Here is a 13,132-nt window from a genome sequence, read left to right on the forward strand (position 1 = left end):
ACTGCGCAAAACAATGGGTGGATGATCTAAGACAGGGAGTTAGTGTTTGGCAAAAACGTCATCACCAACAGAGCTTTGTGAGCTTTAAGCATTGTGCTGGTGGAGGATTCATTACTTGTTTTTCCACAAATCATTCCGTTTTATCCTTACATGCTCATGTAGCGTAGTCAGGACTCTAGTGTTGTAATTCTGATTCACTGTCTGCCCCTCCGGTAACCAATCAATGACCACGATCCGTTTGATATAAAAAACACAATCATCATGGCCCTGAGTTTTGATTTTGTCATTCATGCTTTTTTTGCCTTGGAAAAGCAGGATATTTCTAATGCATCGATTGACGTCATCACTGTACACTTGAAACATTACAAATGTATCACTTGCAGATTTTACAAGTTTGAAAAGAAATTTCATGTTCTTATGCTGTTCTTTCTGGATACTCAAAATGTTTGCAGAGACAGAAGGTTAACTGCTTATAACTGATGCTACAGGCAGAATAATTATGGGAGCCAGACGAAATTCAAGGAGTGGTGGAAAGGGCAGAAACATGACCGTCCATATGATGTTCAGCCTAATTGCGTTTGTTCTGTGACTCTGTCAATACTAATCCGGTTTTTTAGCCATACTTCTTACTATTGAATTTCATTCAGTTCTGTTAATTCTGTTAGATTTTATATTAGTTTGTGAAAGATCCAGACATAACCTCGTTTTTTAAGAATTTACCATCAAATCAAAAGTGGGTAGTCTGAATTTAACCAGTGGTTTTATTTTGACCCTTTAGTTTAATTCAACTGTAGTGAGTAGAAGTTGAGAAAACCATTTGTAATGTAAACTAAATAAACTAAACTTTTGGAATTTTCAGGGAAAAACAGAACTAATCTTAAGTTTCATGTCCAAATATTAAGCTTATATTACAAAGTGATAGAACATACTAATGAAATGAAATCATAATATTATGGCTAAACTAAAATGCAAAAACTAAATTATAAAATGAAGATGTTCTTTTGAATTGTACTTGGTGGTTGTGTAATAGCAATTTACAAATGCATTTGTAATTACCACCCGATTTTTAACACTGAACTTTGTTTTAATCATATTAACATTAACAAAATTGACTTCTACAGTTTTACATTGATTGATTATGCATGCTAGAATTATTATTAAATAAATACATATAAGCAGCTTTATTATTTTAAAATTAATAACGCAAATTTATGTTAATACAACTGGGCATTTCATTTTACTTTTCATACAAACTCCTAAAGCCAAACGTCCTGAGATCGGTTAATAAAACTGTTATTGAGTGTGTACATATATCTGTTGGAACATTTAATCAATCACAAGATAGTTTAAATGCTATATTAACCCTTTGAGTGCCGCAGCGTTTTGTTATATGGTATGCATAAAATCCCGAGCGATAATGCCTGATTCTGCAAGGGTCTAATAAAAATTCATAACAAAATTATTTATTGGTATAATGTCCTGGTTTTTTGTTTTTTTTTTTAGATAAACATATTTTCTTTATAAATAATACATTGATCACTTATTTTACGTTTTTATACCAATAAAAAAAAACATTAACAAACATTTTATGAGCAAAAACATTTTGTTTTTTATTTTGACACAACTTAATGTTATTGAAATATTTTATTTTCACTTTTAGTTATTCTATCTTATACTCCATTTAATTCTTTACAAAAAGACATATAAAAACTGTTTTTATACTTATAAAGTTTGGAATATAAATATGAAAATATGAACCACTACAAAACTAGAAATTTTCTAACATAACCTAACACTCTGTGTATTGTTTACACTACTAATGCTTAAATCTAATGCCTGCAATACTAGGTCTTCATTGTCAGCAATGTTTTTACGACTCATTGTTTATAAATATCACTGAACAAACATAAAAAACATAAAACTATACAAATGTATTTAGTAAAGTACTAGCTGTTTCCCGCGGCTTCGCACGCGTCTCTTAAGCTTTGCCCGTATATTTCTTTGCCTTCAAATAGTGTTTGGATATTTTAATATACGTAACTACTGTGTTGTAATTGCAGTTTATAATGTGCAGGCGCTTTGATAACTTTTATATCTTGCAGTACAGCCTGGTGGTTAGTTACATCAATGGGCATTGCGTATAAACCTTCTACATAGAAAAATACAAATTTTCATAGTGATCGGTCCAATAGTTTCTGAGTCTATAAAGGACAAACACACAAACATTCATTTTTATATATTATGATTGCAGAAACAGTTTAAACAAAATTTGTCGTTTCTCTTAAGCTTACTCTATGCTTTAAAACTATAAGTGTAAAGAAATTTATATATAAATATATTTTTTGTCGCATTATATATGTTTACAAAGAACAGCTGATTAAAAATTTGAAAAGACTCTTTCACTTAATAACATATGTTTGCTGCAATGCATTTCTTACGGGTATTTCTGTAACCAGTGGGGCGGAATCATGAATCGGGAAAGGGATAAAAAGTATCCTATAACCTTCTACAGATCAAGACGAACAAATTAAAAAAAAATTAGGCGAATCCGTCCAGCCGTTTGTGAGTGATGCTGTTACACACGAACAGTTTCATTTTTATATATATAGACTAGCTGCTTATGATCACCGTAACTCACGGTCAAGTCATTGTTCTACTTACACACAGACTAGAACAACATACACAAACGAAATAATTTGAAGATACTAACACTACAAACCCATTTACACTTAAAAACTGTCAATATTTACAATCATTTGTGAAATAAGCATCAGCGCAACAAAACATGCGACGGCTCCTCCGCGTAGCGGTCGATTCGAAACTCGACTGACGTGCTCACTTTACAACCGCCGTAAAAATCAGAATCTAACCAGAATGCAACAAAACCTACATCAAAAGTTACGTTGAAGCCTTTGGAATGCGTATGTATAGTCATTGAGCCAATTTAGATAAATACTATATATATATATATATATATATATATATATAAGCGTTACTACAGAAGTCGTAAATAGCGATTCTGGCATTTCTTGCATATAACGCAGGATCGCAAATAGCGATGCTCCGGCACTCAAGACAAATTGTAATAAATTTAAAGATTCATGAAAATAAATTCTTATCTGATATATGTTTTGTCTACTTATATACTGTTTCTTTGTAACCCCATCACCATATAATCTGATTTATCAGATTTGTTTTAAATAGCCACAATCTGATATATCAGGCTGTTTATTTTATATATTAATATTTCTTCACTTCTGACCATCCAAATGCTTTGAAATGGCACAAAATAACAATTGTATTAGTTACACAAGAAAAATATTTTATTTGTTTTGTATGTATGTAGTAAACATACTTTGCATTTTTTAATATTTTTTGTGACACAAAAGCTTGTACAATAAACAATATTACATGTCATACACATTTCAACGTAAGACTAAAATTTTTCAAGAATACTAGAAAACAACCTAATAATAAAATACATTTTTTTGCAAAAGCCTCATATTGTTTGGAAGCATATTAAACTACTTATAATTAAAACATTACAAGTTTTCAAAAAGTTATTTACGTTAAAGTTTGCATTTAAAATTAAGTATGCATGGACATTTTTAGCTAAATAAAAAGTGTGGAAGGGTTAATTAACATGGAGTTACGATGAAATAATTCAAAAACTTTTCAATTCCAAGGAAATGTTTGTCTTACAAACCAGGACATCACTGTTTGGTTGGACGAGCAGAACACAGTTTGAGGAGACATGGATGTCCTTGTTGACTGTCCTGAGTGCCAGCCCGAGCCCAGACTCTGAACAGGACGAAGTGCAAGCCATCATGCAGGTCAGTGCCATCTACCCTCTATTGGTGAAAGAAGACTATCAAGAAAATAAGGCTTATAGCACGGAGATAAATCCATTCCAGAAACATTTAATTATAATTAAAAATTGCCATTTAAATTTTTTATTTTGACTTTTGATGTAAGAACATGGCTATACAATATTTTAATTGTAATATCGTCATTGCATGTAATAAATGTTGGAAAATGTACCAATTTTAATATTTTATCATATTCCGAGAATTAAAATTCTTACTATACATCCAAGGTGACAAAAATATGAGGTATAGTAGACTGCATAGTGAACTACTATTTCACCACAACATTGTTGTTTGTTTTTTAGTTATAGCAATAAGACACTACCCTAATATAAGTGTCATATATTTTATTGGGTAATGATAACCTAAGAGTTTTTCACCCTTCAAAGAAAGCAGAATAGTGTGGATGTTGTTTTAATGTATATTGTTATTTTGTTTCCTTTAGTTTATACTCGTAACAAGTCCATTTTAAACCCTAGATCTTATTTATGCACTTAAAAACTATGGTAGTGTTTAAAGTTATATGTTATTGCTACCGAAATGGTGATTTTTATGGTTAGAAACTTATTTTTGATAATAAATCATTTTATGTACTGCACACTTTTGGGAGCTTCAGTAGGATCTGTCCCATCCATATTAGTGATAGTACTGTTATTTACAATTACAATTTTAGGGATAATGTCCTCCGCATATGTGGTTACCACCATGATCATTAACTTTATTCTGAATCTGCTTATATACTCATATTTTTAGGTCTATATGTATATAGGTCTGAGGAAAAAGAAACAGCAAATGTAACAACATTGGAAGCAACAAAAACAAGTGCTAATTCTTCTAACTGATTACTCAACATTAGTGACCAGTTTCGATGTAAATAGTCGTGCTTGTGTTGTGTTGCAGGGCAACAGTGTAGCAGTGCAGGCCATTACATCTCTGCTGGTACAGACTCTGCTGCTGCCGACCCCAGGCCACCCCAATACTGGCTGTCTGCTACATTCGTCCAGGGACAAGACTCTGGTTCTGCCGTCTCAGTGAGTATAAAAAAAATACTCATCACTTATGCAGAATCTGGAAGAATGGCACACAACGTTTCTTATTTGGCCAAAATAGCATCTGTGATGTGGGATGAAGAAGATAGTGGCATAAGGGGGATAGGCATAACAAAGATACTTTATCTTAAGATTGAAATAAACGTTAATTTATGAATACTGCATCATAAAATGTGGCTTTTAGAAAGGTTTGTGGGGGAAATAATGTATCAAAACCAAATACAGTACAACTTCATGTATTTGGACCTCATTTATCTGATTCTCCAGGTTTCCTGGATCGGTTTTATAGTGTGAATGGAGTTAAATTTTTAAAGAATAAACAATTTTTGTTGAATTTCCAGGTTAGTTTCTTTATCAACACATGTTCGTCGTTCAAAATAATGTAACATGCATACATCAGAAAGGTCAATTCCAAGCCCTGAATCAAACTCCTTGAAGGGTCGACTGAAACCACATACCGATACGGACATGATCACAATTGACCAAGCCGTCCACTTATGATACTCGTCCATCAACTCGTTCAGCGGTTCACCATGAGGGACATCACTACCTAGTAAAGTCACATTGAATTGAGCCTTCAAGTGTATGTTAGTACCTACAAGGTGGGGTTCGACCTTAGATGCGTTCATGCATAATTTTATGGGTTGTAGCTTCGCACCGACAGATTGGTTTGAGCAAACCGAATGTCTGAACATGTGGTTGCTTTTGTTATGAGAGCAGTCTTGTACAATTACAACTTTTTTTTCAGTAGGCATAACTAACCTGCCAAATGACAGTTAAACCCAGCCAGTTCAGACCACATTACGTAATAAACCGCTGCATTGTTATGCTATGAACCATGTTCTAGTAGGCCTATAAGAGGTTGATAATAAAATTTTGGAAATGTTAGTAATTGCCTTTAGACCACCACTAGCATTGATGAGATGATCGGCTTATGAATTGTTTTGGTCTCTTAATCTTCAATGGTAACAGAAGACATTGATAATGGTTCTGACAATGAAGATTTCATGACATCCTGATGCCATGGTGCAGATAGACCTGCGCATGGCTATTTTGAGCTACAGTCCATCACTTCATCAGTAACTAGCCTTATAATGTCTGTATGATCGTACTTAACAGAAGCATTGGACCATAGTTGAACAAAAGAGACTGAGTAAGATTTTTACGAAACAGGAAACAACATCACTTTCTTTTGTTATTTTATTCATTTTCTCTCTATTGTTAATCTCTATAAATCAAAATTATTGATTGGCTCTTTTTACTATCATATTAATTTGTAACAAATAGATTCCTCATAACCTTTAATCTGTTATGATTTTACTATATTCCCAGTTTATTCAGATATATGTTTATGTATGAGACATACATACTTATCTGTGTGAGTATGATATAAAAGGCAACAAATCAGTAGTCTTTTCCAGTATAGTAAGAGAAAAACTGAGTGTATTAGGTCATCGATAGGAACAGCATCAAAAGCCAGTATCATGAGAGCCTCATTTTCTCGCCATATGTGTAATTGTAGCCTGTTGATGCAGTGTAAGTAAATGCTCAATTTGGAAGAACTAGTGGATATTAGAACAATTGGAGCAAATAGAACTATTCAGCAAACTGTATGTAGCTAGTTGGTGATATGTGTGTATCTGTATCTGGTGTAGCACTGGATGTGTACGGATGGGGGCCCAACCTGGAAGGAGTCGTGGACAAACTATACTGGAAGTGGAAGGAGTGTCAGAGAATGACCAGGACTAGTGAGCATGTCTAGCTGGTGATACGTGTTTTTGTAATCTGGTGCAGCACTGGATGTGTAGTGTACAGGTGGGGGTCCAAGCTGGAAGGAGTGGTGAACAAGCTCTACTGGAAGTTGAAGGAGTGTCAGAGAATGATCAGGACTAGTGAGCATATCTTGCTCTAGCTGGTGATATGTGTATCTGTAATCTGGTGCAGCACTGGATGTGTAGTGTACAGGTGGGGGTCCAAGCTGGAAGGAGTGGTGGACAAGCTCTACTGGAAGTTGAAGGAATGTCAGAGAAAGATCAAGACTAGTGAGCATATCTTGCTCTAGCTGGTGATATGTGTATCTGAAATGTGGTGTAGCACTTGATATGTACAGGTGGGGGCCCAAGCTGGAAGGAGTGGTGGACAAGCTCTACTGGAAGTTGAAGGAATGTCAGAGAATGATCAAGACTAGTGAGCATATCTTGCTCTAGCTGGTGATATGTGTATCTGTAATGTGGTGTAGCACTAGATATGTACAGGTGGGGGCCCTAGCTGGTAGAAGTCGTGGACAAACTCTACTGGAAGTGGAAGGAATGTCAGAGAATTACCAGGACTAGTGAGCATGTCTAGCTCTAGCTGGTGATATGTGTATCTGTAATGTGGTGTAGCACTGGATATGTACAGGTGGGGGCCCAAGCTGGAAGGAGTGGTGGACAAGCTCTACTGGAAGTGGAAGGAATGTCAGAGAATTACCAGGACTAGTGAGCATGTCTAGCTCTAGCTGTTGATATGTGTATCTGTAATGTGGTGTAGCACTGGATATGTACAGGTGGGGGCCCAAGCTGGAAGGAGTGGTGGACAAGCTCTACTGGAAGTTGAAGGAGTGTCAGAGAATGACCAGGACTAGTGTGCGGATCTGTCATTTACATCACAGGAGTAACATTGATAGGCTCCATAATTCATGCAGGTTTGTGTGTAGTTATTTGTTAACCCTTTTCACTCGGATTTTTTTCACCAGTCTGCCCCCTCAGCTCGTATTTATTTCAGCATATTTTCAGTAAAAACCTATTTTTAGCAAACTGGAAGTCAATAAAGTATATACATTATTATATTGTATAATAATTTTATTTTATTTCTAATTTATAGTATAGATTAGTTATAGTATAGATCGCAGCCGACCAATCAATGCCGTGCGATCGCAGCACCAATCGGAAACATCGTAGGCCGGCTAAAAATTAAGTAAAGCTGACGTCATTGCAATGTTGGATGGCGTCCGACACACGAGTGGAAAGGTTTAAGTATTGATATTAACTATCTTAATTTTTTTATGCAATGTTATGTTAAAATATTTTTTTAAAGTAATTTATACATTTCCTGTTCACTTAGTTGGTATTATTAACATGTTCATTAGCTAGCACCACATATGTATGCTAAATCCATTCATGTACCGACTGTTGTTTGAATATACAGCATTCCATACGGCACTGTAAATAACTGGTATGATGTTCACCACAGATTATGAGCATAATTTTATTCATAATTCATTTTCATAATTTACCTTAACCCTAGAAGTGGCAGGCGCCGGAATTCCGGCCCGATTACGTTGCGTCGTATTATGTTATTTTTGAAGGAGTAAATATAATCTGATTGTGATAAAAATCATATATTTGGAAAGATGAAGAATCATACTTTACAATGATAACGTATTTTATTAGGTTTTATACTATTTATAGATATCCTCTATGGATATATATAAACAGTTGTGCAGCAGACACCTGGCCCGCCCGCACAACATTTGTTTACTTTCTATTGTTGTACCAAATCCATAGTTTGGAGTTTATTTCAGCTAGTTATTACTTATGAGCTAAATAATAGTATATTACACATATTTTTGTTAATAATTTGTGATAAAATGAGTGAAATCTTTAGAGATAGATCAAGTGACTTGAGAGAACTGCTATTCAAACTACTTGAGGAGCTGAATTCTACACTTGTCTTGTATATATTGTAAATATAGGTATGTAACATCAATGCGTTTTATATTTATTTTTTAGTTGATTTATAACCAAAATGATTCATAAAGATGGTTTTAGGGTATTGAATATACATTACATGTCAACAATAACATATAATGTATCGGCCTTATCGGCTTTAAGTCTTACCCCTGTGCATAAAAAATAAGTGCTTTGGTCAATTTCCGTAAGAAAACACAAAAAGTGTAAATATGGATTTTAAAAGTCATATAAAATATATATTTCTGATATCACCAATAAATTCTAGATAAAATGTATATATTAGAAATGTTTTTTTATACGCTTGAAGTCAAGTACAAAACGGAATCCAAGGATAAAATTTAATTTTTTACTTTTTTAAATCTTTTTGCCGCATCAAAAATTTATGACAAGAAAAATATTTGTTTTTTGTAGAACATGTTTTTCTGTGTTCTTTTATAAAAAAATGATGTATAATATGTTAAGTTTAGAGCATTAGTTGAGGTAGTAATATATATTAGAAAAATACATGAACAGTTGGCCTAAAACACGGTGCCACTACAGAGAATTTACAATGCCATCTCTAGGGTTAACCTAATAGTACCTGAAGATGGATTCCTAGAATTTGGAATGTACATTGTACGAAATAAAAAAAGATCAAAAAGTGTTAAAAAGGTTTATTATTGTGTATGTATATATATATATATATATATATATATATATATATATATATATATATATATAGTAAGAATAAGCCTATGTATTAACCAGGGACACTAAGAATGTCCATGTAAAATTTCAGTACAGTTGGTTTTTATGCTCACTTTAGCATCTCTAATATATATATTAGGATGTCGGCTTTTCGTTTAGGGGTAAAACTAGTTTACTCACTATTACAGAAGTGTAGAACAAAAGTATACCACTGTCGTCATACCAACTGTAATGTGATGTTACTAGTCCTATTTTAATGAAACCAATGCTTTTGTGGTGCCTAATCTATAACTTTGGAATTTGTTTAACATGGCGATAGAGGACTTGTTAAAGTAGACACTTTTAGGTTAGCTCTATATTTAGCAGCTGAATATTACTTTTTGACTCCTGAAGATTTTCGTGAAATGTAGAGGAGAATACTTGGAAAAGATGTAACCAATAGAACGAATTTTTAATCTTGTAACCATTGTATTGTAATCATGTAAACATTTTTAGTATTCATTGTGTGTCAGCCATTGTGGATATATGTTATGCTTGTTATTATTGTATTTTAAAACTAATTGTAAAATAATGAAATCTGATCTCTTCAGAACATGCAATTAGAAAACACTTTGTCACCTTATTGTTCTACAAGTTGTGGACAGAAACTGACTCTGTGGCCTTGTAAGGGTTCAGAATCCTGAGATTCTTGTATCAACTTACAGCGATTGCTCAGATTTTCAAAATGTTTAATTTACCACAAGTTAATCTCTTCTCACTTCAAAACTTTAGTGAATGATGTAGTGGTTTGCTATTTACTTTTTCTGTTAACAAAGTCTGGTTTGTAGGTATGGATATGGGCAAGTGTCTGTTGATTTCCTCAAGACTGCTGTCATGTCGGTTGAGGAAAGGGCCACCAGCACTGGTAAGTATAAATAATTCATTTTTACACTTGTCTTTTTAAATTGAACTTTTGTGAATATAACAGTTCAAATGGTTTCTTACTTTAATTGTTTAATTCTTGATACTAAAGCTTGAAATTCTTTATTTTGTACTTTTTATTGTATTTTAGTTTATTCCTAACTTGTGTTACTGTTGAATTTAACCACCTGTATATATTATGAGCAAATAATTATTACAATTAACATATTCACGACCTCAACTCTTTTCCGGATTTGTTTATTTGTCATTGAATTTTTAAATAATAGTTGCAAAAACCCAAAATTGGTTATTTTACCTCAAACAAAGACATTTAAAATTAAAATTTAACTAACCATCAAGACAGGCAAATAATGAAAACACAATTCATAGTAACATGTACCCCATCGGATGCACAACGCACTTTATAAAAGCCTGGTGTGTACTCAATGAAGTACATGGCAGCAGTTGTGAAAAATCGTGTGCACCCAACTGGGAATGGGGTACACGTCGTCGTTAACGTGTTAATGTTACAGGACTTCTTAGAAGAACAAATATTTTTTTGAAATATTGGGACCATGACCAAAATGTGAAACTGCAATTTAGTTATATCAGCTTTGTGAATAAATGCAATAACAATTTGTGTCCATATTCTTTTTATTTGAATAAATGTTTATTCCTTAGAACCATTTATACTGATTGTTACTGTGATGATACAGTAAACCCGGACTACCTGGAACATCAGAAGAGGATATCTGAGAGTGGATTGGACCTGCAGTCTTGTCTACAGTTTCTGTTAGACCTGTATTCACAGTGGACTCAGCCCAAGGTAACATGGTATTAAAATTTAAGTTAGATTTTTTGGTTTTTCATGCTTCAAGCTTCATGCAAAATGTAAAGTCTATAGGTAAGTTTTTTTTAGACATCATGCAGTAAGTAAGACATACTAAAAGATTTTTCCAGCCCCTTAAGTGATAGGCTTTGCTAATACTCAGCCAACTACAACAGTCACATAACTCTAAAAACTATAAGTAAAATTGTCTCATTTGTCTCTGATCTGTTCAACTTATGGTACATTTTTAGTATTATTACTAGTCGTTAATGCAATAAATAAAAAACATTATGAAATGTTGTAACTTTCCTACTAACAGATGATGTATTGTTATCAGGTGAATGTTACCTTAAGCCTGCTGTTGGAAATTGTACGCTCAACGGTTACTATCTCAGATCTATTCTCTGAACGATCACACTTTGCCTGGCTGTTGGACCTGTGTCTGGAGCTGTCAAACAATCATCCCCCAGAGGATGAGATCCTACACCAGTACCTGGTAGTGGCAGTGTGCAAGGCTGCTGCTGTTCTTCCTGCCCTGGTGAGTTGATGTTACTATCTCAGATCTGTTCTCTGAACGATCACACTTTGCCTGGCTGTTGGACCTGTGTCTGGAGCTGTCAAACAATCATCCCCCAGAGGATGACTAAAATTCGGGAACTAAAATGTGCTTGTATGCTGATGATTCTAATCTCATTATATCAAACAAATCTTTGCAGGTAATTGAAGATCAAGCACAAAGTGATTTGATCTTAGTCAGAAACAATTTCTCCAACAAAAATTTGTTACTTAATCTTGAAAAGACAAATTTTGTCTTATTCAGTACTCGCCAAAATAAATGTGTAGACAGTCCAAAGATCGAAATTGGACAAGTAAAACTTAATCAATTAGACAGTACTAAATTTTTAGGAATGGTTTTAGACAAAAACTTAACGTAGAATGAGCATACACATGCAGTTCTAAATAAATTATCTTCTGGGTTGTATGCTTTAAGGAGCATATCAAAATTCTGTAGGTTGGATGTTTTAAAATTGGTTTATTTTGCCCATATACACTCCCATATATCTTTTGGTATTGTGTTGTATTGTGCAACAAGTGATCAAAATTTACAAAGTATTCTTCACATTCAGAAACAAGCCATTCGTATAATGATTAATCTGGAGGATCGTGAATCGGCAAAGCAACATTTTCAAACTCTAGGTATTCTTACTGTGTATGGCTTGTACATATTAGACACTGTGGTGGCTGTTAGGAAGGCTAGGGATAGACTTCCTGTATTGGGATCATCACATGGCTACTTGACTAGAAATCGAAACCAGTTGGCAGTACCAAAATTAAAATTAGAATTTAAGAGAAAAAACCCATTAGTTGCTGGAGTAAAGTTTTACAATAGTATCCCCGAAAATATAAAAAGCATTCCTAATGTCAAATTGTTCAGATTAAAATTAAAGGAATATCTTGTTGACAAAACATTATACTCATTTAATGAGTTTTTTGAGAGCAGGGTGGAATAAACTATAGATTATTGGTTAAATATTAATTATACTTTTGTTTAAATACATACTGTTTTAGCAAATTAACTTATGTATTTAGTTCTTAAATCTAAGTTCATACTATTGACACCGTTTATATTTGTATATTTATTCTTGTAATGTAATGTGCAAATGGTAAATAAAGATTGTTTTGAATTTGAATTTGAATGAGATCCTACACCAGTACCTGGTAGTGGCAGTGTGCAAGGCTGCTGCTGTTCTTCCTGCCCTGGTGAGTTGATGTTACTATCTCAGATCTGTTCTCTGAACGATCACACTTTGCCTGGCTGTTGGACCTGTGTCTGGAGCTGTCAAACAATCATCTCCCAGAGGATGAGATCCTACACCAGTACCTGGTAGTGGCAGTGTGGAAGGCTGCTGCTGTTATTCCTGCCCTGGTGAGTTGATGTTACTATCTCAGATCTGTTCTCTGAACGATCACACTTTGCCTGGCTGTTGGACCTGTGTCTGGAGCTGTCAAACAATCATCCCCCATAGGATGAGATCCTACACCAGTACCTGGTAGTGGCAGTGTGCAAGG

General features: G+C 34.0%; 1 protein-coding gene across 1 annotated transcript in view; it reads left to right on the forward strand.

Moving 5' to 3' along the window:
- LOC124359472 (huntingtin-like) overlaps positions 1-13,132 on the forward strand; it is a 98,386-nt gene that overhangs the window by 54,522 nt on the left and 30,732 nt on the right. Inside the window, exons 18-23 of the mRNA XM_046812235.1 lie at positions 3,710-3,833; positions 4,767-4,897; positions 7,461-7,598; positions 10,161-10,237; positions 10,950-11,059; positions 11,400-11,600. Of these exons, the coding sequence (XP_046668191.1) occupies positions 3,710-3,833; positions 4,767-4,897; positions 7,461-7,598; positions 10,161-10,237; positions 10,950-11,059; positions 11,400-11,600 (781 nt within the window). The remainder of the gene's footprint in view (positions 1-3,709; positions 3,834-4,766; positions 4,898-7,460; positions 7,599-10,160; positions 10,238-10,949; positions 11,060-11,399; positions 11,601-13,132) is intronic.

The sequence above is a fragment of the Homalodisca vitripennis genome, chromosome 4 (genome assembly GCF_021130785.1).
Source record: "Homalodisca vitripennis isolate AUS2020 chromosome 4, UT_GWSS_2.1, whole genome shotgun sequence".
Lineage (NCBI taxonomy): Eukaryota > Metazoa > Arthropoda > Insecta > Hemiptera > Cicadellidae > Homalodisca > Homalodisca vitripennis.